Below are 26,754 nucleotides of genomic sequence, written 5' to 3'. Positions count from 1 at the left end.
ACCACTAACTTTCTGAAACAAACAAAACTGTGCTGCTACTCCCTCAAATCTCTTCTACCAAAATGAACCGAATGTTCAGGAGTTAAATTCTCTTCTGTGGCTCTTGCAGCCCCCTTAGAATAGAGCTCTAAAAAGAGACAGGCAGCTGTTTCAGAAAAGCATGAGGCAATAATCAGCCAACATTGCTTACGAAAGCACAAAGCTCTCGGGAACACAAGCCATTATTCAAATCAGCCTAAGCTCTCTCTCTTGCTCTCTTTTTAAAAATCCTCAACTGAAAACATAGGCTGAAATCTTCAAAATCTTTCTGTAATTTACCTCCCAAGTAAACAAAGCAGTCAAATATTTTTTTCTTTCCAATGTCAGGGTAGACATGCAGAATTTCAGAATCAATGATGAAGAACTTCAGAAACTTGCAGGTGTGTTTCCTCCAGACAGAAGACTCTGGTTCAGCCATGATTTCCATGGCCAATCTCCTCAACTCCCATAAGAGAGGGTTCCAGCTTTAAGTGTAAAAGCTTTGTCAAATGTTGTCAAACATCAAATGTTGCTAACATAAGCCTGATTCTGGTCACTCGTGCTTAAAAGCTTCCACTGGAGAAAAACTGCCCACCTCTAGGTTAAACATGCAAACTCTTTTGCTTGACCCAAAAGATCTTTTGCAATGTGATTGTAAGCACCTTGGTAAACTTGCCTGACCCAGCCCTGCCCATGGTTCCTTCTCTTCATTCCCTAAGCATATTTAGCATTGGTGTCCAAACCTCACACATGCGCTTCCCCCTGTCCTAGATGTCCCATCCCTTCTCCACTTGGCAAATTACCGTGTTCCTCCAAGACCTATTTCAAAATCACTTCCTCTGTGAGTCCTTCCCCAGCTGTCCCCAGCTGCTCCTTTCACCAGCCCTACTGCTCTGTCTGTCCTCTAGGGACTCTGATAATATACCTGTTCAAGTGTCTTGTCTCCCAAGGGCATAGACAGTGGCCTATGTCCACTATAAGAACAAATGCATAGTAAGTCTCAAGGAATATTTGCTGAATGAATGTTGAAATAAAATACTGATAAATCCAGAAGCAGGTGTTTTCAGCTCTGTGTGTGTGTGTGTGTGTGTGTGTGTGTGCGTGTGTGTGGGGGGGTGCATTTCTGGAGAAAGGTACATGCAATTGAAGCAAAACCAGGAATCTTGGGGACAACAGGAAAATGTGTGGATGCTTTAAGAGTTTAACAAGATAATTTTAATGTTTTCACATCTTAAGGGAATTTCTGTTTTCTTAATTAAAAAAAAAAAACAATCAGCTCTAATAAGGCAACACAGACAAGTCTTTCTCCCATAAGGTTAATGCTGAGAGATCTGGGTATTCTGCAGGCACTATTATTTGGCAACTTTCATATGTAGGTTTGCCCCAGTGTTTAAATTTGTACAATAGTGATCATTCTCAGATCACAGCAAAGGAGCTCCTTCCATAAAATTGTACCTTTGCATGGAGGTAGCCCCAGAACCTGACTCAGCTGGCTGTACAGTAGGGCACTGCTGAGGGTCCTGGGGAATTCCTACCATGTGGCAGAGACCATGTGAACTGTGGGCTACACAGGGAGCTGGTCCCAAGTCTGTTGCCCCCAGCAGATATGGAATTTTGGACAAGTCAATTCACCTCTGAGTTTTGGTTTCTCCTTCTTTTGGGCCATGGGGTTTCTGGGAATTACTTTTGCTGTAAAAGTAAGTGGCTTTAGGAGAATCACTGCTGAACTTTTTCTTAATTTTTGGCTAAAATATTATTTTTGTTTTATATGCCCATTTGTGGTAGATTGAATTATGTACCTACTCAAAAAGGTATGTTCTTGATCTTGTCTGGGTTCCTGTGGGTGTGAATCATTTTGTAGGCAGAATCCTTTAAAGAGCTACTATCAGTTAAGGTCTAGACCCGCTTGTGAAAATGGGTCTTTTAAGATCCTAGTTAGGTAAAATCAGGGTGGGCTTTAATCTATGTTACTGGGTCCTTATAAAAAGGTAGAAATCAGAGGAAGCCACAAGAGGAGCTCCAGGACATCTCCATGGGGTGGGAATTACCCATACAAGTCAAGGAGCTCCAAGGGTTGTGGCAACCCAGCACCAGCACACTGCACACTTCAGGGAGAGAGCTGGACCTGGAGAAGCCTTGGGACTTCAGGTCTCTAAAACCATGAGCCAATAAATTCTTGTTGTTTAAGCCAATGCATTGCGTGCTATTTATTTTAACAGCCTGGCAAACTAAGCTACCACTAAACATTTAGCTTCACAGAACTGATTTCATACTGCAATTAACAGTAATTTGACTTCAGAAACTTTCCAGGTAGTGAAATGCAGTTTCTCCGAGTATTTGAAAATATCTGATATAAAAGAATAAAAACATAAATGTGTAACTTCAAGAAAAAGAGGCAACTATCCTTACACACCAGTTAGTGTATATACTTCATCTTAAATCGATACTCACCACAACCATGCCAAGGTTACGATTTTAACCTGATTTAACAAGAGACTGAGCATTCTCCGAGATCACTTGACTCAGTTCACTTTTCTCAAACCAAACATCTATATGTATATAGTGAGAGGAAATCTAAATACAAAAGCATTAAACATCTGGTTCTTGTGTCCATTCCCCCTAAGTGTAGAGCTGTGAACATACCAGTCATTTTATCTTACTGTTTAGTTTTAGTTTCTAAAATGGTACTTTTTATCATTTGCTATTTCCAATTCCTGGATATGTTATAAGGCTCAAAGAATAAAACATAAAATCTCTTTGAATAATATCCAGTACATTAAAACTCCAGATTACATGGAGAGGTAATTTGTTCAGTGGTTGAGGCAGGAATCTCTGGGGTCCATCTGAATCCTGGCTCTGGTATTTATCATGTGTGACCTCAGGCAAGTTACTTAATCTCTCTGTGCTTTAGGTTACCCGTCTGTAAAATGGATATAATAAAAGCAGCTAATGCTTTTATGAAAATGACATGCATCTAAAACACTTCATACTTTGCAGTGTTTCACATATGTACACAGGCAGTCAATGCCAGCTATCACTAGTAGTCATTTTTTTTACTAGGTTGAAGCTGCATGAGAGAAAGGACCCTGTCTATCTTGTTCAGCACAGTGTCTTTGGCACCTGGAGCATGGGCTTGCCCCTGGCAAGTTTTTGATAAATATTCATCGAGTGACTATAACACCACCTGTGTTCTACTAGACTGCACACACTATAGCAGAACAATATTCAGGGAGCCTCTTGGAATGGGTTCTAAAATGACAGGTGAACTTTCAATCACTCCTAAATTCCACCTTTATAGCCAACATCTACAGATTACAGCATCTAAGTGTTTGGGCTCACTATTTAATATGATCATCTTATTATTTTCTGGTGGGGAAAAATGACATGGAGCTAGCAGATGCACTGGTAATCTCCTGGTTTGAATAGGAATACTGAAGTAGGGACACCAAAAAGTGTAGGTGGCTCAATAGAAGGATTATAGTCAAAACATCAAAGTAGAAAATATGCACATATTTGAAAACTCAGTCACTGTTGGAGAGAGCATGGAATTGGGGGAACTGACATTTGTTGCAGGTGAAAATAGACCAGATAATGTCGATTTAACAGACGTGGAATCAGAGGACTGGAGAAATTAGATTGTCCAAGGGAACACGTGATTTGAAAGGAGTTTGTCTTATTTTGAAACCAGTGCTTTCTCCACTAAATCAAACCTGACACATAGAAAAATCTCAGTAAGTGGCAAGTATTAAATAAGATATTTTTTAACTCATTCTTCTGACTGGTGAGAGATGTCTCTGGTAGTGACATGTGGCCTGCTCTTAATTTTCAATGGAAGTTCTGGCTTCTTCTGTGGACTCTGTCTTCTCTGGTTCTTTGGGTTTGTCAGGGATATATCTGGAGCCGAGCTCCCTGAAGGTAGGGTCTTTGCTGACTGAGAGATTCCTCACAGCTGCAAGTGAAGCTAATCCTGAAGCCGTTTCTTATTGTGTGGTCTTTCAACAACCTGCATAAAAGCCCATGGAATGCTTGATGAAATGTACATATTCCTGGACGGCCCCCCACCACCACTCCTGTACTCCTAGCCCATCAAAACAGACTCTTCAAGGATTAAGCCCAGGGGACTGCATTAAATAAACCTCCAGGGGACTCTGATGCTCTTTAAGGTTTAAGGTTTAGGAAAACTGAGAGAGACTTCCCTAGCAGACCTGATCCACCAAGTCTGGCCTTTTGTTTCATAGAGGATAGATGGGAATCTGTCCTGAGGGCAAGAGATAACAGGAGGCTGGGCAGACTCTCTGAGTCTGTACCATGGGGTTTTGGCTCTACAGAAGTTCTAATCCTCTCTGTGTAGGAGGAGAAAATAGAAATAACTATAGCAGACTAAATGCCAGGCACAATATTAAGGGTTTTGCTTGTATTATGTTATTTAATCCTCACAATTAAAATATAAGCAAATGCCTACAATTAAAATAGAAATGATGTGGCATAGTCGCCAAGTGTTTGCACTCTGGAAGATCTGGGCTTGAATTTTGACTAGCTAGTGGCGAGTGCCATTTCCTCACCTCTCAGAGACTCAGTTTTCTCAGCTTTGGAAAGGCTCTACTCTTAATAGCTGTATTATGATTGTGTGAGGATTAAATACAATGAAAAGTTAATAAGTTAATGATGTAAAGTACCAAGCTCCATGGGTGCAGGGCCCATGCCATTCAGTTCATCGCTGTGCGTGTAGCTCCGTGGACATATTAGGCACACAACAAATATCAAATATGGGGTGAATAAATGAATGAAAGCACAATGGATTTAACAGGGGAAGTGATAGAAGACCAGGACCTCACCAGAGGCCCAGGAACTAAATAGTAACATTGATAACCATAAGCAGGTCTAATTTTCACCATCTTCAGTACCTCAGGAAGAATTTAAATGTTTTGAATGGCGTTCATCATCTGCAAAGTAGCTTTCCCTTGTTGCCTCTTTCCACAACCTGCAAAATCTAATTGTTTTAGGGACCCTCTGAAACCAACCTTGTCTGTGGCGTGGGCCCAGTTACAGTCCTGCAAGCAAGGGGGCAGGTGAGAGGAGAAACAAGTCTGCTTTTCTTTAGCCAGTTGCAAGCCTGGAATTTAGGATTGCGGAAGTTCGGAAAGAGGTACATGAGAATTGTGTCCTCCTAATAAGGTTCCCACTAAAGGACTTGCCTGCACCCTCTCCTTAATATGGATATGTGGTGGTTAAGGGGATATGATGGGGAAAGGGAAAAACTAGAGGGAAGTTCAGAAGTGATTGTCATTTGGACTCTGTGAGAAGAACCAGAGCTGGGGCACTGCATGGATTCCTCCTGACAGTGATGTTTTTATTTTAACTATCATTACTCAGGTTACCTGGGTCCACTTGTCAGAGCTGGGATGGGATCAGAATACGTTGTGTAGCCAGGCCCCGCTGTAGCTGCTTTGGGCAGCATTGGCTCAGCCAGGCTTGGGGTTCAGAAAACGAAAGCATGCATTTCCTGGGCTGAACCTGGGATGTAAGTGCTCCGTAGTGCTTGGTAGATATTGGTTTTTTTTTTATTTTTCTCCTGAGATATTATGAAAGCTATGAATTCCAGGCAAAGCCCTTATCCATACAAACTCATATCTGTAAGAATGGTGAAAATATTTTCCTTCCACTATTGTAGAGGAGATGAAATAAGAACTACATTAAATTGTTTAGTGAACAACATAAATAAAATCCTGAGACCTTTTATTCACCTGAGAAAACAAATTATTTTCAAGCACCATTCCCATACTAACTGTGTAACTGTCAAGTAAAAAAATATCAGAATGCGTAAGTTGGTGTGTCAATGTACTAATTACAAAAAGTTCTTATTTTCCTTTAAAATAGAATTTCTACATGACAATGCTGTAAGTTCATTTGGAGCCACTAAACTTAACCATATGAACACAATTCTGTAATTTATGCTCTTCACTACTTTAGATGTGTCCTCTCCAATGTTTAAACAAGTTAAGCAGTGTTACTGTACAGGGAGCCAAGGATTTAAAAAAACACATTGCGTCAACTCATCTTTTGCTGTCTGCTCAGCGTTAGTAGTGACTGGTGTTAATGACAACTCTTGGAAAAGTATATAAATTCAACTGCCCTCTTCTATGATTCTGTTTCAATACTTTGTCACAACCTAGAGCTGGAAGTTTAATTCAAGACTTCCTCAAAGCTGAAGCCCAGGTGATTTAGAATTGGTGCCTGAAAAGCAGGAAGACTGTTGCCTAGCAACCAGAAACATTTGACAATATCCAGTACATCTTCTGTTTAGGGCTTGCAGCCCTCTTGATTTTCTAATACACCCAGCAGATGTTAAGCCTCCTATATGAATTTTAAAGGCATGAAACAGCCTAGTGAAAAGTGGAGACAGCGCTTTCATTTGCAAACTAACAAATTGACTTCAGCTCCAAAGCTTTGGGAATTTGCCGAGACTCATTTTCTTCATGTTATTTTTCTGCTTCCACCTCTCCCAACTAGTACTTGTACACTGTTCTTTTTTTCTTCCTTTAGCCTGTTAAAAAGAGTTAAGCTTCTTATAAACCTCCTGGTTGAAAATGTTTAAAAAAGAAGTCAAGGATGGAAAAAAAAAACTTTGGAAGATCACCCATTTATTCATTTTTTTCTTTCGTTTATTCATTTTCAAATTAATAAAGGCAGTATTCTTTGGTAATTTGAAGAGTCTATTCAGACACACACATTTCAAACCCCTACTGCACTCTGGATGGCCACATTTGGAAAGTCATTTAGCCTGTTACTAAGTTTCAGTTTCCTCTTTATGAAAGAAATATAATAGCATCTGCCTGGTAGCAGTTTTTTTGTGGTGGGAATTAAGTGACATAAAGCAGATAAGGGGATGAAAATAGTTGGCAGTACAGAGGACGCTCTCAATAAACAGTAGGTGATACTACAGCTGCTGTTATTTTTGTTGGTAAGTGCCCGCTCAAAGCCCACATGTGATGCACAGTTTCTATAACTTAATGCAAAAGAGAATAGGCTCTGGAGCCAGACTACTTATATATCTCTAAGCAAGTTCCTTAACCTGTCAGGGCCTTGTTTTCCTCAGGTGTAAACTGAAGATAGCAAGAACATTCTTCCTCATGGGTTGCTGTGAGAATTAAATGGGAGAACAGCTGTAAATTCAGAGCCCCATGCCAGGCTCGCAGAATTAGTCTATAGTCCATCATTATTCCCACTAGAGGAACAAAGATGAAGGCCTCGTGGTCTTGTGGCATGCAGGTATTTCTGGAGCACCTTTAAAGGTAATTACCAGAAGAGGACAGGTGTGATAATAGAGGTGTGAGTACGTGCTGTGGAAGCCCCACCAGGAGAGCTACTTCCAAGGCAGCTCTGGGAATGAATGGGCTCACCTTTGGCTACACATTAGAATTGCTGGTGGAGCTTTGGGAACTTCTGATGTCTGGACGCCACCCCTGATTGCTCACAATTGACCTAGGGCATAACCTGGGCATTAGGAATTTCTGAAACTCTTAGATGATTCACATATGCAGTTAAGTGTAGAACCACTGTCTGGGAATCACCGTTGGGTACTGCTCCTGTTTACTGCAAAGTTGGCACAGGTATCCAGAGGAACCATGAGGTTCTTATTGTCATCTCTACCCTGGCCGTGATCATTTCAGAGGAGTAACTGCAAGAGTAGCAATACCTGCAGTTTCCCAGGTGGTAGCAGAGTAGTGATCGTAAGACTGAGAGTAACTGCTTTTATGTACTTGTGCCAGGTGCACAAGGTGTGATGTAGCAACGTATTTAATCATTCCAACAACGGTAAGGAAACCAATGATCAAAAATCTTAACCAGCTTGTCCGAAGTCTCACAGCTGCAAGGGGCAGAGGCTTCTGTTCCACTCAACTTAGCTACAAGCCATTGCTTCGTACCAGAGCCCCTGAAATTGTACCTTGGAAATGGGTACCACTACCACTCACATCCTCCCTGAAGCTTTTGTATTTCTACCTTCTTCTTGGAAATGGAAGCAAGGAGGTGTGCTCACTGGCTGTGCTCAGATGGCTGCTTTCATTATTGATGTGCTAACCATGAGACATCTTTGGCGGAGAGAAGCCAGGGAGTCTCTCTGGGGCACAGACACCTTCGACTGTGGAGAGAACTTACAGAGGACTAGGCATGGGAATGGGGGATGGAGTGCAAGTCTGGGGCTGCAGGGAGAGCTGTTCTCATTCAAGGGAAAGAAAATTTGGGTCTGGAATATAGGGACCAGGTGCTGGGTGCAGGTGTGGTGGGGGGAGGAGCAAACCCAAAAGACTGATTCCTTTCTTAAAGTTCTGGAGGGCTCAGTAGCACAGGCCTGGATTGGGAGTGGAAGACTGTGGGTTTAGACAAGGCCAGACATCGAATCTAATCAAACATTGTCTGCACCCCCTTGGAAATAGTGCAGACCTAGATGCTCCCAACTGTGGTTGTTTGTGCACACTTGAAAGGACGGGCCGGTGAGAGTAGCTCAGGTGGCCTGACCATAAAAAGGGCATAAAGTCACAAAAAAAACAGCTGCTGTGGTTTGGGGAGGGTCTACTCTGTGCCAGGCATTTTCATGAATCATCTTATTCAATTATTATAAAAATCCCATGAGATAGGGATTATCATGAACTTGCTACAAATAAAAAACACCAAGGCTCTAAGACTGAGTATTTTGCTGATGACAAAGCAGCTGTGGATCTGAAAACTCCGCAACTGCCTCATTTCCATGGATGCTGACACCGACGAGCAGGAAGGGTCCATGGAATAGGGTGTTGCAGGGTGCGTCTTGGAGCAGATGTTCCTGTTCGGTCAATGCCCTCAGACAGCTGGTTGAGTGATCTGACAGGTTCCCCTCCAGACACTGGGAGGCATGCATCTCCTGGGGCGACCATGGTGGTGATAGAAGGAGAGGCCTAATAGAACTAAGGCCAACCTATGCCTTGGACATTAGTGACTCTACCCTCTCTGTTTTGGTAGTTTCTTCTTTTGGCAGGAGGGGATGGTATTCTATCCCTTTGAACACTGCTTTGGAGTACCTGGCATGCTATCTTCCCAAGGAAATGGCTTCAACTCAGATTTTGGTGTTTCCTATTAACTGCAATTATTTCAGATAAACTGAATCTTGCAGCTCAGAAGGCATAGAAATGATTAATAATAAAAAGGTTTTGTTAGCACAGAAAAGACTTACAGACAACTAGAAAAAGCCTTCTGCTTTCAGTCTCCTCTAAAATTCATACACCATAACCCTCCTGGTCTGTGTGTCCCTGGAACTCATTTTCAAACCTTGTTTCCTGTGTTTAATTAAATTCTAATTTGAACAACATTTATGTCATCATTAATTTTATGAAAGCAAAATCCACTCTCTCGTTTATGTCACATCAAAGTAAACAATGAGATGACTGGTAGACAGTGAAATATGGCAGGTGTGCTCAGCTAGGCCAGTCCCAGCCTAGGGGGTGACTTGGGAGGTAAGTGATTCCTGAGTACTGACAGGAAACATCTCCCACCCCGCAGGAAGCAGCTGCAGGGTGACACAGGTCAGCACAGGCCTGGAACACATTTTGTTCTGTGCTGTTTGGGTAAAGAAGCGGCTACCCGCCATGTGCCCATGGAGCCTCCTCTAAATGGATATTGCTGAGAGAAGGGTCAGGGACTCGGGGGCTTCTCTGGATCTGGGTGTCTGGCATGTCTGGGGTAAAGCTTCAAAGGGCCCTGATAGGGATGAAGTACAATGGCAGGTTCCCAGGATATTGCTGGCTCAAGATTCCAGCTCAAAGAGCAGGTTGGGGGCTTGGTACTCTTCTGAGACTTGGGACCATGGACTTCCAGCAAAGGGCCTGGGTTTTGGCATAGGGCATCCTTGGAGAAGAGCTGAAAGGAGAGTTTGTCCTAACTGGGATTTGAATTTGAAGAGGAGCATAAGGTAATGGTGGAGTTTGGAGTTACCCTGAGAGATGGGCAAAGAAGTAGAAGGGGCTGGAGACTTGTGGGAGTTTCATTTTATAGAAGTCAGAAACTGAGGGTGGTTGGGAGACACTCTGGCCAAGCGAATGTCCCATTAGTCCCTGGTGCTAAATGAGATGGCCACATGACTGGGTTGGGACTGAGCATGATACAAGAGAGATGGACTTTAGTTGCTGTTCTCTCAGTAAAGGACGTTGTGACCTGAGCAAGTCAGCTAACCCCTTGAGTCTCATGTTCTCAAATTGTGGGAAAGGAAGGAAAGTGATTGATTCTGTCTCTCCCTTCAACAAGGTATCTTTTAAAAATTTATAATAATTGAATAAGATGATGCATGAAAATGCCTGGCACAGAGTATGCCCTCACCAAACCACAGCAGCTTTTTTTGTGTGTGACTTTATGCCCTTTTTACGGTCAGGCCACCTGAGCCACTCTCACCGGCCCTTCCTTTTGAGTGTGCACAAACAACCACAGTTGGGAGGATATTTATGTAGAGCAATGCTGTCCAAGTGAATTTTTCTACAATGGTGGAAATGTTCTATAACTCTATACTAAGCAATACAGCAGCCACTAGCACATATGGCTGTTGAGCACTGGAAATTTTGCTAGTGTGACTGGGATACTGAATTTTTAATTGTATTTAATTGAAATTAATTTAGACCCATATAGCTAATGATTACCATTTAGACAGCTCTGGTCTAGATGGCTTTAAAAAACATAACATGCTTCTAAGTTAGGATGTATACAGGGGCAATTCCCAGAATATTTTACAACTATCATAAAGTAAGGAACAGACTTTCTCTTAATAGATGACCTCTCTCCCTGGGGACTGCCACCACTGTTTTCAACCCTCAGAGAATGTTTGTTTAGGGGTGTAATTTACATAGAGTATGTCATTTAAAAAAATCATGGCACTTGCAACTTAATTGTTTTTCACTGTGGATGGATGCTTAGATAATAAGTCAAATTATCTAAACATAAAAGCTGTTCTTCAACTACCAATGCCATATTTCTTAAATCTCAGCACTATAAATTGAGGAGACTCCCTTCTCCTGGGCTGGTGTCCCCTGCTCTGTGAAGGAAAGCATAGCTTGATACTCTCTACTAACTAACTTTGTTGCTAAGGAAATTCACCTTTGACCTGCCTCCTGAAATTTCTTGAGTTTCAAATCCTGGAAATTGTGTTGATTTGTGTCATTCTTCAAACCACTCTGTTCTTCAGGTTAACATTTTAGAATGAATACCTGAAATTACTCACTGAGTAGTTCCTTTTGGACTATTCAGGATTTAGAAAGATGTTGGGTCTACATCAGGAATGGTCCATATAGAAGACCAAGGTATGCACACCCACATAAGCAGACTCATGATTACACAGACGCATACACACATCACTCAAGGCCCTCACAAGTCACTCTCAACTTGCCAATCATTTTGGCCCAATGTTAACTAAGTACCATTACTTAAAGAATAATATCTTGTTTCTGTGATAAAAGTCTTTGTATTCCTCGTAAATTCTGAAACAAATAAGGGACTTGGGCAGCTACTATTTTTTTACCTGGGTACTTGAGGGAGACTCACTGGGGTTTCTGTATTACCTCATGACCGAAATGATTAGCAGGAAGCCAGAGGGGTGCAAAGGAAGAACTAAATATTCCCCTGTTCTTTTCTTTTTTCCCCATATGTTTCCTCTTCGTTTTTCTGAAAGCCTTGGTAATAATGGAGTTGTGGGAAGCACTCAGGAGAATCACAACTCCAGCAACATTCCAGTTCTGCTGAACTGAACCAGCTTCCTTGTCTGCGAAGTGAGAATACCAATACTTGACAGGGGCGTGAATGCAAGAACTCAATACCCAGCAAGCAGTCAACCCTTATTAAAAGGTTATTGCCACTACTGATGGAGACCTCGTTGTCATTCTTTCTTTTCTTTGTTTATTTCTGATCCTCTTTCCCTTTTTGTTTTTCATATTTTTTTCCTTATGTGTTTTTTGTGTTTTTCTGTAATCCTTGATCATTCTTTTCATGATCTTGTCTATCTCAAATCTTTCATGGAACAAGGCTCTATGTATAATTAACTAAATCTTTAACCCTCATCCTTTTCTTCTTTGCCCGCCTCTCCTTCCTTAGCCTACAAGTACGTGGTCATTCCCACCAACTAGCCCATTACCTCCTGTGTTTTATAAGCCATGATAAAGTTGTGTAGATCCACCTGGATAAAGTTACTTAAGCACAGAGTAAGGGGAAAGATGAATAAGCGCCCAATCTGTGTCAGACCCTGGGAATAGGTGCTTTTTCTGAGGTGGGAATGCACAGTGCAAGCACCTGAGCTCCATCTGCTTTCATGGAAAAAGATTTTATGGTGCTGGGCTCAGACTGGGTTCACAGCCCTTGATGAGCACTTTCAGCACTGGCACATAGAAGCAATGCTATTAGAGTATAAAAGAAAGTCATCCGACTAAGTCTAGTTTTGCTTTGAAAACTCCACCAGGATGTAAGCAGCATTAATTGGGTGAGTTTACGTTGCCCGTCAAAAACCTACGGGGGTGGGAGGGTGGGTCCTTCGGCCCTTGTAATGCAGCTCAGTGGCCGCAATTTCACATTCAACCGGGTAAATGCTCTCTACTGACTTGAGATTTGGAAGAGTATTTTAAAATACAAACAGTTTCTTGAGGGTTTTAAAAATTTTTTTATTTTTGCACTACTCATCCAGAGGGTGTTGGTAGTTAGAAATAAAGTGGAAAAAGAAATGAACTCTTGTTGTTGTGTCTAAGTCCATTTGCTACAAGTCTTCCTAAATCTCAGTCATGTTAGATGAGGGAGAATATTTGGAACTTTTATGTTCTATAAAGAAAGAGCCATGTGATGAAACAGAGCAAATCTCTTCCTCTCTTTGATTCTATGTTTCTTTATTTTTTTGAGAAAAGAGGGCATTGGGCCAGCACTGAACGGCCTGGAAAGCTCTTCCATGATTGCAGCCCCAGGGCTCATATGATTTAATTAACAATCCTGGGGAGGGGAGGGGAAGCTGGAAGGGAGCTTGCACATACACTTTCTAAAATATTTGTGATATATATTTGGGTTTAAGATTAAAATGGTGTTTTAAATAAATTTGATAAGTATTTACATGGGATGTGAATATCCAATCTAATAATTATTTGGTAATAGGATGTAAGTACTGAATTGGGTTTCAGAAGACATGTTTTGTTTTGTTTTTTTCTGCCCAGTTTTGTATCCATGGGCAGTTAATGTGGTTCAATATGAGCACTTTTGGCTTCAGTTTTCACATTATAAAATTAATGAAATTCTGTCTGTGCAGCATTATTGTGAAGATTCAGTGAGATTATGCACATGAAGCATTTTGTAAACTCAAAGCCTTTAATTGATTTATAGATTTCTGGATTAGTTTGGCTACTCTCGGAGTATGCGCAGAAGTGGGTTCATATATTTGCCTGAAAGCAGATGACCTTTAAGTGTCATCTCAACTTTCAGTCTCTACCACTGTGAGGGTCAAATCATCCTGTGGGTGGCTCTTGACAGTGCTGAATCTGTTCCTGCTAATTTGCAGAGAGAAATAATATTTTACATGAAAGGTCTGTTCTTAAAGACTTTACCCAGTATGAAATTTGATATGCTGGGCTAATTTTCTCCAAGGAATAAGTGCACCTATATCTATACTCATTGCAGCAATTCCTTCCGCATGTCATCCTTTTCTTCCTCTTTCTTCTCATGTTTTCTTTCTCCTCCACCTCCTTCTCCTCTTTCTTCTTTTTCTTGTTCAGCTTGTTCTGGTTTTTCTCCTTTTCTTCCTCTTCCGTTTTCACAAGTGCTTTTAATGTTTGCAGAAGTAACAATTTTTTATTAGAGCTATCTGTCCTAAATCAGGAGCCTGATGTATTATGGCAGTAGCTTGGTCTTCTTTAAAGTATTTTAATATATTAAGCTTTGTTCCAAAGCTATTTATTTTGGGGGTAGGTTTTTCTCATTAGCACTAGCACTCATTAGCACTAGCACCATTGATGCATGATTAGAAACTAGTTATAATGTGTAAGAAAGGCTGTAAATGATCATAACAATGATTGCTAAAATTACAGCATAATAGTCACTAGAATAACTTGCAGCAGTTTTAATATCTGCAATATGGTTTACATTGTTCTGACAAAGGATAGCAATTATTTCTGTTTGCCAGCAAAATAGGTGATGCCATGTAATGGTAGCATACAATTCACTTGGTTTGGCAACTTTGAACTTGTGTGGTTCTTAATTTAAAAAAATAGACTTTCATTATGCAAAAGTTTCCTAATTAATTGATTTCATTAATATTTTTTCATCACATAATCCAAATTTGCATAAAATGTCAATCAGTACATTTTAACGAACTTGTGCTTACCATTCTTACAACAAGGACTTTCTCAATGTCTGCTAACACTGATTCATGGAAATCTAGTTAAGCCATATTTAACATTTTAAAAATGACAAGGACAACAGCCCATAAGAAAGCAACCAAGAATGAAAGCACTTAAATTAATAGATATCACCAATTTCTTTCAACATATGAGTCCTCTGTAATGATGTACAGCCACCCATATGCTAATGGTTTAACCATTGCTGGAAACTTGATGTATTCTTTTTTCCACTGGTGAAGTTTTCATAGAGATACATCGGTTTTTCAGTGGAGATATTGTAGCTGGGTGGTAGCAACCCCTTGACCAGAGCATGAAAACACATGTTCAAGTCCCAGTCTTAGCACTAGCTTTAAGACCTTGGAAAGGGTCCTAAGCATTGACTGGTGGCCTAGGATTTTTCATCCAAGGCAAGGAGAGAGGAGGGGTTAGATATAGTGTCCCAGAGTATTTGGGTATCAATGAGATCATTTGGATGATGGCATTTTATAACTTGCAAAGTGTTATTTTTTGGTATGTGATGGTAAAACATCTTGTTTGAACACTATTTAAAATATCATAAAATGATGTTCTTAAAAACCCATGATTACAAATATGATTACCATTCTCAAGTCAATCTGTATTTGTTTTTTACTACCATTTTGGAGGATAGATTTTACTACCATTTTTCATGCTTTCTTTAGGTTTTAAGGATTTTTAAATTGTTACTTCATTTAATATTTTATCAAGGGTCAAATATAATGTGTAGTTACTGCTCTGAAGACTTGTCAAAACTCATGATAAATTTAAGGTTTCTTTTCTCTATTTCTTATATATTTTTAATCCTTACAGAGTATTTTTTTACATGTGAAAAGCTTAGTAAAACATTTGCTGTTCAAGTAAGAATAAGTTCTGAAATCAAAGCTAATATCTATCAGTTTTCACATTCTTTGATAGAATGAGGAACAGTTTACCACATGTGTCTGACTCATTTTTTTTTTGTATGGGCAGGTAGCTGGAATTGAAACCGGGTCGCTGGCATATCAGGCGAGTATTTGTTTTATATTCAACAATTTTCTTTTCTCCCTTCTGAAAGAATTAAGAATATGCAAATACAAATTTTAAAGGAGTCTACAAAAAAAAAAACATGAAATTTGAGCTTGAAGCTCAATAGTTAAAGAAAAAATCAAACATTCTAATTTCATCTTTAGATCAGTTTTGTTTTGGCTTCTGTTTGAGTTGCAGAAGGAAAAACCATTACAGAACTCTAAGAAATGTGCTATTTGTTTTTGCATTGCCAAAAGTTCTATTTTTGTATGTTCTTCCTACTGTGAATCCATCACCATGTTTTGCTTTCCATTAGAAGAGCATTTGTTTACTGGCCTCTCAATATGATGCTTGAAGCATCATACATAGATCAATAAGATTTAATGACAAATTACCCAACATTTTCAAAAGAATATGACCAGATAGTGAATCCTTTTAAATTCAAGTTGCAACTGCTACCACCAGCTTTATTTATTCTAAAGATGAAGTAGTAAAATTTATGTCATTGTAATAAACTTCAAATGATTGTTCCAAAAAATATCTTTCACCTAAGCACCCAGAATATCATTACCTTTTTTTGTCTTTTCAAAATTGCTAAACGAGTGCTGAGAATTCTTATCTGAAATGTAAAAGCAAATGAGCAAGCCCACATAATCCTGGATACCCACTTTTTATCTCGTTCAACCTAATGCCTTTCATCCCTTCATCTTTCATTAATAAATTCAGGACTATTACCCAAATTTTAACTTATGGATTTATTTTAGCAATTATGGACCCACAGTTCCCAGTAAGAAGAGTTCAGTTGTATTGGGCAGAGATATTTTCCAGCACAATTATATTCACCTAGAGCTTCACCTTTAGGAAGAAAGCTTACGTGAAAATGAGTAGTTTACAGAAATCTTCTCCAAAGCATTTTTATTCCCCTCCTTTCTTTTCCAACAAACATTTCAGAATATTTTCATACAAAAAAAGGAAACTTAATAAAAAGTACTGAAATTTTCACAACTGCTTTATTTTCCTAACATGTGCTGTTGGTTGCTCAGGAAGATAAGCAGCAGACATAAAAATAAACAATAAAAATTGAGGTTCTGTGTTCAAACTTTATTTAATAAATCCCTGGTTACCTCCACAGTTTTAAAAACTTTTCTACCCTGCAATACTATTTGTATCTTCTCCTTTCATTGTTTTACTCACATGATTCCTGTGCATTATGCTAATTCCCACAAATAGCAGGTCACTTCAGCATTTCACTGGAAACAGGTCTTTCTTCTTATCTGTAAAAGTCTTCATTTAGCAATAGCTGCTTGATTCCTATTCGGCAGCAATGCAGAAACTCCAGACTTACAAACACACTGAGGCTTACTACTAAACTGTGATGAAGCCAATGAAGAAACTTTGGGTTTATTGACATTAACCTATCTTTTATCAGGATACAGATTTTTTTCTGATCTGCCTTTCCGAATTGTTATTCATGCAGTTCATTCTAGTTATGCAGAGGTAAATTAGGAGTAATTAATCCTGTTTTTGTGGCACTGCCTTTATTTTGGAAAATGTCATGAGTGTAGCCAGAGATGTAGAGGTTTTCCTTAGTTCCCTCTTCCCAAGAGTGTCATCGTGTAGATTCCTGGATGGAAATGCAGGGCTCTTTGTGTTATCCTCAGGCACCTCCACTGGAACACTTTGTCCTTGGGTGGTATTTGTTTTCTTAAATCAAGCATGCTTAAGAGACATTCCTCATTTGTCTAAAGCTGTTAGCAAATTCCATGTGAGACTCTTGCTAATTTGCTTCTGTGGTTAAAAATGTTTCTTGAAAAGCTATCTGAACTTTCGATCCACAGTTGGTTGAGATGTGTTTTATTCCTCTTTTAAATGTAAGGTCCTCTGAATTAAGCAGATGCTGTGTGTCTAAATAGCACTCTCTGACTCATCAGGGAGTCTTCTTGGTAACTAGCTTTTTCTCTTCGATGATTCGTGTTTCGAGAAAGCTCTTTCAGTTAAAGATGAACAAACTAAAAGGTGTACACCAAATACAGATATGGACCTACAGACATACAGCTATAAAAAAGGTGTTACTAAAATGTGTCAAGATCCTATTTGCAAAAGTGTGGGAACATCAAGGACTTTCGTTTATTTATTTCTTCTCCATAATATAATGAAAGGTTGGCAATGGGTTATTGAAGAACACATTTTAAAAATGATGTTTCCAAACAATATTTCATATTTATTTCACAAGCACGTATGGATGTGGTAGTTAGTACTTTCTCATGAAGCCTGGGGGAATTTCCATTTCAACCAGTATTTACAATTGGGGTAGTTCTTACCTCTAATAAAAGGTGAAAGGATAATTTACTTTGAAAATATTTACTGTATAATTAGATGCGTAATTAGATTTTCTTCCCTTGATATATGCCTATGATTGTCTATTCCTCTGAAGTGATGCTGTTGAAAAGAGGCAGCAACTAGACTGTAGGAAAATGAGTAAACTTTGTAGAGGGAAAATAAAAAGTGCCCAGGTTTGTAGTTACAACTTCCTTACACAAACTTCCCATCTTTCATGGAAATAGCACTGAAAAAGCAAGGTGATGAAATTATTAAACATGAATTTCTTAATTAAAAAATGGACCCAATTTAAAATGGAACCAGGTTGCTGTGCTTGGGTGATTTGTCAGTGATGGACAATAGCTGTCCTGATATCTGGCCACCCTTTGATGTATGAACGTCCACAGGCTACTGTTAAAGTGCTAACCCCATGTCTCAAAGTTACAAGACAACAGGCACACCATGTGGTCTCTGCATGAACCCCTAAAAGAAGGGTCCCAAGTGTGGATTCCTTGGGCTGAACTAGTATATTATTATTGCTAATTATGGCCTGTTCCAAGAGCCTTAAGTATACTGACACTATTGGTCAGTGGCCGAGCCTCAACAGGGACAGCAACCAGGCCTGTGTGACTTCAGAGCCTGTGCTGTCCACCAATGCCACTCTCTACCTTGCAAACAGTGAGCCTTTCCCTCAGTCTGCAGACCTCAAACCCAAGTAAAACTAGGCAGAAGCCCTTCCACGGGGGAGCTGTCCAGCATTTGAGGTTTTGAAGAAGGAAGTAAGAGAAGGTGAGAGAGGCTTCCAGATGGCTAATGATTTATATATTTGTTTAGGAGAGAGGGAGAATGTGGCAGATGAGCATTTTCAAGAATCCTGGGAAATCAGGGCCATTGGAAAAAAGGAGCAGCTTGGTGGGTGGAGGTCAAACCAAGACCTAAAGCTGCTCTGTCCATCACCAGGGTATGAGCGGGACACACATGGCTGCAGAGGACTTGAAATGTGGCCATTATGAATTGAAATGCCCTGTAAGTATATAATATGCACCAGAACTTGAGAACTTAGTGTGAAAAAGAATAGTAACATTAAAATTAATTTCACCTGCTTCTTTGCACATTGTTTTAATCTGGTCATTGGAAGGTTTGAAATGACATTATAGGGTTCACATTTGTGATCTGCATTATATTTCTATTAGATAGTGTTCATTTAGGGCTTGAACTTGAGGGGAATATTGCTGGGGAGAAGCTGAAGGAAAGATCCGAGTAGGTAAATGATAAAGAAAAAGTTATCCTTGAGGACTGTGGTTCCTGTGGCTGTTGCAGCTCAGTTAGAGTTGCAGGGAGGGAAGAGTACCAATAAGAACGATTGGGCATTGCATATATGCCAAGCACATTGGTCTGTTATCTCTTTTAGTCCTCACAGCAGCCTTGGTGTGTGTGGTAGTTAGGTTCAGTTGTCAACTTGGCCAGGTGAGCATACCTAGTTTAGTTGCTGCGGACATGAGCCAATGGTACGTGAACCTCATCTGTTGCTGATTTACATCTGCAGTCAGCTAGGAGGCATGCCTGCTGCAATGAAGGAGGTTTGACTTAATTGGCTGGTGCTTAAATGAGAGACTGCAATGTAGCACAGCCTAAGAAGCTCAGCATTCCTCATCTCAGCACTCGCAGCTCAGCCCAGACCTTTGGAGATGCAGAAAGAAGTCACCCTAGGGAAAGCTGTTGGAACCCAGGGGCCTGGAGAGAAGTCCAGCAGAGACCATCCTGTGCCTTCCACGTAAGAAGGAACCTCAGTGGGAAGTTAGCTGCCTTTCCTCTGAAGAACTAACAAAATAAATCCCCTTTTATTAAAAGCCAATCCATCTCTGGTGTGTTGCATTCCAGCAGCTAGCAAACTAGAACAGTGTGTAAGTGGTATTTCTATTTCACAGATGAGAAAACTGAAGTTTAAAAATATTAAGTAATTTGCCCCAAATTACACAGTCTAGTGAGAAGAGATTGAGGATTCAAATCCAGATCTGCCCCAAGGCTTTCTGCTTGATTAAGGAGTGGAAAAGAGAACCAAGAGCTGGTGGGGACCTGACAAAGTGGGGTGGAGAACATCAAGAATGCTTTGCAATAGAAAAATGAACAACCTTGAGAACAGCTGGTGTAAAGAGTTAAGCATAAAGAGATTTAAGCAAATGTTAGGATCAAGAGCTCTGGAGATACTGACAGGGGTGGTATATAGCCACAAGTCCTAAAATGGGGTTTATGCTGATGTGAAGCAGAGCAAAGGGTTGCACTTTACAAAACCCAAATCATAAATTTATCCAATAATATTTATTTGTGCTCTGATGGTGTACAAGGCACTCTCCAAAAGGATGGGAGACACCTCTACTTGGGAAGGTAAGAAACTCTGAAACTACTGAGTGGTAACAAAACTTGAGGCAGTAGAAATAATGGCACCTGTCTAGGAATTAGTTGTAAGGTCAATCTTACTTTGGATCTTTGGATAACTAACAGTGTGACCTTGCACATATTACTTAACCCTTCTGTGTTCAGTTTTCTTATGTGCAAAGTTAGTATAACATTACCCCTCCCATCTTTCATTGTTCTTGTGAAGACCAGATGAGATAATGTATATGAATATATCTTATGAATTATAAAGTGCAATACCTGATTTGAAAATCCATTCATTAGCTATAAATGGGCTAGCAGGAATAGATCATTATTTCTTGGGAGCTCTTTTAAATCCACAGTTGTTCAGAGTTTTCTTAATCATTCCTCTGAAAATGAATGATTTTCATTCACCTGAATGTGAATGTCATTGAGAGGGTTAGCAATTCTTTCAGAATAGCATTTATTGAGCACATATAACTGTGTGTAATGTAATTTAACTTTTACAGCAACCCTGTAAAGTATGTGTTGTTAACCCTCTTTTGTTAAAGAGAAAACAGAGGTTCAACGTGTTTCAATACCACTATAGTAAGTGTGAAAGGATGGTCTTTAATCTAGATTCCCAGACCAAGTTCAACATTCTTGTCTCCAATTCCCAGCATCTGATTCAGTAGGTCTGGGGCAGGGCCCACGTATCTGTATATTTTATTTATTATTTTTTTCTGTATATTTTTAAAGACTTCCCACATTGCAGTAGGCACCAGAGCTCAGGAACCACTCTAGAAAGCTCTTGAACATCTTTGTTGATAAGGTTTTCTTGTGAGGCAGTTGGGAGCTTTGACACTGTAACAGCACAAATCTGCCTCCTTGAGCTTCTATTGATTGGTCCTAGTTCTATCCTCCAGTAACACAAAGGTGGTCTAAAAATATTTCAGTGAGAGCCCTTCAGTCACTTCAGGTGTTCTACAGGGGCATCTGGGGCCTTTTCCTCTAACAAAGCTTCCAAAGTCCAAGTCTGGGACACCTTCTCTGCTGGGACACTCTTGCTGAGAGAAGAGAGGCAAGATTTAGAGAAGGAGGCACTGAAAGAGAGAGTTTAAACCAGGAGACTGTGGCATCCATCTGGACACTCAGCCTCGGTGTATGTAAATGCAAGCAGAGAGCTCTGGTGGAAGATATCAGAGAAGCAACCTCATGGGTACAAGAACCAAGAATAGAAATGATAAAGTCCTGGTATTAGAATTGAATTTTAATATTTCTTTCTCAGTAAAAGTTAATATAAAGTACCTAAGTTGTATTTCTACATTCCTGACTTTTCAATTCTCAAAATGATAAAAACACAATGAAACTCTTCAAAAAGAAAAAGGAAAAAGAAGGCTTGGATAAAGAACAGCCCACGTGAGTGACAGCCAGCCTCAAGTAGCCCAGCTAGGAGGGTGGGAGCTGTCAGTGTAGCTGCAGCACCTTGGACAGCTCTGGACAAGCGTGTTTCTGGTCTGACAGGCCTTAAAGAGACCCCTGGGGCCTCACTAGGCAGATGCTCGTGGAGTTAGATGGAAAGAAAAGCACTCCCACCTTCTCCAGGTACCCTCAACCTTATCTCTCTCCCACAAGCTTTGCCTCAGCTTTGCTGGGGTTGGGGAAGATGTGCACTCTCATTTCAGAAGAAGAGAGAGTGGGAGGCAGACTCAGGTGGCAGCTCATTTGTATGAGGAGAAATGCTCCAGAGCTCCTCAGGTGAGATAAAGTGTCCCCTGCCCTGTGTTCCAGCAACCTGAAGCCTGAGCAGCTCCTGTCCACCCTTCTCCACAATCACCTGCCAGGGTCAGACTCCACACCCTCCCCCACCCCCCTGGGGAAAGGCCTCGAAATGTGTCTTTAGATGCAATTTTCAGGGGCAGCACACAGTTTTGGGGGGCATTTTCAACCACCCTGTTTCCAATCCTTGTTGGGAAAAAATGAGGGAAATAAATGTACATTGAATAAAATGACATAAACCCTGGAAAGGTGAATTCACAGCCCAGGCTTTACTGAACTAGGGAGTTTCGTAAATGTTATGTCTCTGTTTGGATATAACACTTATCACTGATAACCTCCATCTGTTTCCAAAAAAGATCCTTGGAATGTGCACTTGGCCCACCATGCAATCTCTGAGGTCTCCCTCGAACATAATCTTCACCGTCAGCTCTTCTTTTGGCATCTAAATCAGCATGCCACTCATCTGCATTGGGGAGAATTGCCTACCCCTGTGTCCATAATCCCCAGTAGACTAAGCTCTGAGGGGAACATGGGCTTACTGAGTGCCTGTTGAAAATCTGGCTCTGTGCTAGAGATTGTAATACTTATCCATTCATTCCACTGGTAAAAACTGAGTGCTTGTTTACTCAATAATATCTCTCATTAGTGAGGAAAGGAGAACTGGTAATGCAGTTTATATCTTCTGGGGAAGCGATCAGCAAACACACTGCTAAGTAAACACAGCAAGTGCTGTTTGTTGTTGAGTGTTAAGAGGTGTGAAGACAGTGCTCCCTAGGAGCAGCTGTTTTAGAAAAGGGGTCAGGAAAGGTCTATGGCACCATTTAAACCGAGCCCTGTAGGAGGATGAGACAGCCACAGGCATGCCAGGGACTTGGGGGCCTGCAGGAGCAGCATGCCGTCCCTCCTCCTCTTATTTCAGGGCTATGTCAGCCTTCCCCCCTCCACTCACTCAAGCACCTGGCAAATGAATTACAGAAAATATCCTTGTCTGTGCTTCTGTCCTTCTCTTTCTGATGCAGGCAGTCGGAAGATTCCTAGTGCATGAAGTCCTCTGAGTCTTCACCAAGGTGACCCTTGGTGCTGACTGTGCTGGAAGATGGAAGAAATGGGTGGTTGGTCTACACAAAGCACTGTCCAAGACAACCCTATTTTGACCAGGCATTCTCATAAGGCTGCCCCTATCAATGAAGATCAATCAAAGGAACCTCTCAGACAGTACTGCAGGTTTTCCTCCCTTTCCTGCCTTCCTTTTAACTCTTTGGCTAAATTTATAAACTCTGGTTCTTTGCACATGGCATGCAGACTGTAGGCTGTGTATGCTGGGAGGTGGCTGGGACACAAAGTGCAGATTTGCTGGAGGGAAGATGTAGCAAATTGGCCTGAGAGCAGGGAGGAGGGGGGAAGGCTGTGGCACCTCATCCGGCCAACACAAAAGGCTCATAATGAAGAGGGCAGTCCAAGTCATGACCGGGACCTCCTGCATGGGCGGACTTGTCTTTGAATGGGTCCCTGTCCTGTGCTTTCTTGTCTCTTGTCCTTTTGACTGCACTGGTTCCTCTTACTGTCATTAATATAATGATGTTATTACTGAAAGCCTGAAGTCGTCTTCTTTGTAAATGTTCTTTTTATGGCTTTCAGTGTTTTTGGCAGGAAAGCCAACACCATTTACCAAACTATAAATAAATAGAGGATGGCAAGAAATCTCTGAGTCAAGAAGCCCTCTGTGAACCAATGTCAGCATGAGAGAATTTGGTTTGTTGCTCCCAGAGTTGTTGGAAATATTTTTAATTTTGCTTTACTTATACTAAGGGGAAACATTTACTAAATGAGGACCTGAAGGTCAGACTAAAGAAGACTTCTCTTCTCTGACATGTCAAAGGTGTCAGGGTACCCATGGTGAAGGCGAGCTGGGCACAGGATAAGGACCACTGGCCTGGGCTCTGACCACTACTGCAGCTAGCCAGCTCAGGGCTAGGACAGATGTTCTCCTTCTCTGAATCTGTTTCCTCATCTGACAAGGAGAATAGCACCTCCAGCACTCCTGTGAGGACTCAAGGAGGTTATGAGGCTGAAAGAGCCCGTAAAAATGGCCAAAAAGAGAAAACTGATTAGAGCACAACTATATTGACCCTGCCATCTAGAATCTGTGGGGACAGGCCTCAGTACTGCCCTAAAGACATTTGCTGGGAGAGGTTACATTACCCCTCAAGGAAATTATTTCCTATCTATTTAAGGAATATGTTTCCTGGATTCCAATAAAAAGCTCAGGTTTTAGAGCTGTATATTTGATGAAATACAGAGATTTGAGAGGTCCCTTGAGAGGAGGGAAGTGGTGCAATCAAACCCGATGTGCCAGGATGGCTCCTTTTGCAGGCACACATAGGTGAGCTTGCAGGCAATGGTGGCAGCCAAGGAGAAAAGTGGATGGTTGAGGAGCATGTGAAGGAAGAATGTGGACGTTAAGGAGAAAGGAGAGCAATGAAGAAAGAATCACTCCTATTAGCTGTGGGCTGCACTGCCCTCTCTCTGAGCATCCATGTGCTCATATGTCTGCCAAGAATTGGACTGCAGCTCTAAGCCTGCTGGGAAGCCCTTAGCATTTGTGTTCACTGAGTTAGCTTGTATCTTGTGGCACTGCATGGGTCCAGGCCCTCTGGCTGGGCTTGTGCCCTGAGTGACCTCCAGCTCCTTATAGAGATCTGAGCCCTGCCATGATGCCAGCCCACTTTCCAAGGCCCTGAAACAGAACAGGCCCTAATCTGCCCTCTCCTGAGGCTTTGCTTTAAACGTTTGCTTCAGTCCAGTAAGAGCATTAACAGGCACTTGGAGATCAAAGAGACTTGAAATTAAATCCTGATTCTGTCTTGTACTAGCTGGGTGACCTTAGTAAAACTGATGAACCTTTCTAAGCTTTTGTACTCTCATCTTCAGAACGGGGATAATTTATAAATGTTTTGACAATAATGAGAGAATCTATGTGTGTGCCCAACAGACCTGACACAAAATATGTGCTTAATAAGTGGTTGGTATTATCATTATTATTGTGGTTATTCCACATATGGAGACACTCCTGAGAACCAGCATGCTCCTACCTGATGGTGGGCCAAGGACCCCTGTTGCCTCCTCTACTGGGTCTGAAGTTCCAGATACCAACCCTTGTTTTGCAATGATGCTGTGGACCCTCTAATTTATGCTCTCAGCATTGTTCTTCACTGATATTCTTAAAGCTGAGAATGTTCTCTTGTCCCCAGAAACAGTCACAGCAGAGCAGGTATTTCGACTTTGGGTTATGCTTTTGCAATAAAATGTGGAAACAACAATCAAAGATAGCCTATCTTTATCAAAGCTAGTGTTATTTTTAAAAATTAATGTTTAAGGGGAAATTTTCAGGTGCTAACTTGCAGTCTTTACTCACCCACATTTACCCTTGCCCAGCTTTTGTCCTGTGTCCACCCTGAGCAGGTGTGTCGGAAGTTCTGACATCTACAGAAATCGAGCCCTGTGGGAAAGCTGGTGGTCCATCCTCCTAAACTCAACTTCACCTCAGTCTCCTTAGAATGCCCTCAGAAATTCGGTAACTGATACCTAGCTTGATACAACTCAGAGGAATAAACTCCACTGTTTTAAACCTCACCGTGTTCCAGAACCCTTGGCTCATGTTTACTGCACAGTAATTTAAACACACCAGGCTTTTCACCAATGCTTATTAAAAGGCTCATTAGGTTTTTAAACACTGAATAGTTTTATAATAGGACTGGCTGATGAGTAAATTAAAAATGGATCAAAATAATATTTTAAAATTATATTGTCATTCATTGGACATTTAGCAAAATTTGCTGAATACCACCCATGTGCTGGATGCTCTGTTGAGAGTTTAAAACGATAAAGATCTCTGCCCTCATGGAGCTTACCTTCCATTGCGACAATTAGCAAGTTAAAGATAAAAATTCTGCACTATATTTGAAAATGCTAAGTGCTATAGGGAAACATTGGTAAGAAGGGAGGATAGGAAATGCCGGTGAGCAGGAGTTCCAATGCTAATGGTGATTCTTAGAGAAACCTTCACTGAGAAGGTGACAGCATGAGCCATGGAATTCTAGGAGAAGAGCATTCAAGAAGAAGAGGGTAGAAGTAGAAAGGCTCCGAGAGAGGGAGCCATGGCAGCTGGACTGGACCGAGCAATGGGAGTCAGATATGAGGTCAGCTTGTGGTGGCCAGACTGTAAGAACTTTGGTTTCTATTCTGAGAGGGGTGGGTTTTGAAAAAAGAAGTGCCATGCTGTGACTCGCCTTTTAACAGGGTCTCTCTGATGGATATTTTGGAAATAGACTACCATGGAGGGAGGCTAGAAGCAGGGGAACCCACAGTAACCAAGACAAGAGATGGTGGCAGTTTGGACTAGTGTGGTAGCAGCAGTGGTGTTAGGTTTTGCCTCTACTTTGAGGGTAAGATCAGGTAGACTTGCTTGCTGATGGATTAGAGTCAAGGGTATCTCCTAGATTTTTGACTTGGGAGACTGAGGAGTTACCATTAATTGAGATGGAAATAAGTGTGGGTGAAATAAGTTTGGAGGAAAATCAGACATTCAACTTTGGCATGGTAAGTTTAAGAAATCTATCAGAGATGTTGAGTAAGAAGTTGGATATAAGAGTTTGGAGTTTAAGGCAGAAATAGAAGAAGCTGTGAGTTTAGAGAAGGTATTTAAAGCCAGAGTGTTGGAGGAAGTCTTCCAGGAAGTGAGTATAGAGAGAAGAGGTAGGAAGGATGAAGAGTAAAAAAAAGAAACTGAGAAAGAGGAGCCAGTGGGGTCAAAAAAAAATTAGAAGACGTCCTAAAAGTAAGTGAAGAGAGTGTTTCAAGGAGGAGAGAGATTGAAACA

At 40.9% G+C, this 26,754-nt stretch overlaps 1 protein-coding gene across 1 annotated transcript in view; it reads right to left on the bottom strand.

The window, feature by feature from the left end:
• The window catches only part of KCNMB2 (potassium calcium-activated channel subfamily M regulatory beta subunit 2), a 126,557-nt gene extending 100,764 nt beyond the window's left edge, over positions 1 to 25,793 (bottom strand). The window contains exons 1-2 of the mRNA XM_077159376.1: positions 25,787 to 25,793; positions 23,767 to 23,916 (exon numbers count right to left, since the gene is read on the bottom strand). Coding sequence (XP_077015491.1) covers positions 23,767 to 23,916; positions 25,787 to 25,793 — 157 coding nt within the window. The remainder of the gene's footprint in view (positions 1 to 23,766; positions 23,917 to 25,786) is intronic.
• Between the last annotated feature and the right edge of the window lie 961 nt (positions 25,794 to 26,754).

The sequence above is a fragment of the Tamandua tetradactyla genome, chromosome 5 (assembly GCF_023851605.1).
Source record: "Tamandua tetradactyla isolate mTamTet1 chromosome 5, mTamTet1.pri, whole genome shotgun sequence".
NCBI lineage: Eukaryota > Metazoa > Chordata > Mammalia > Pilosa > Myrmecophagidae > Tamandua > Tamandua tetradactyla.
This window is presented reverse-complemented; position numbering and strand designations above follow the sequence as displayed.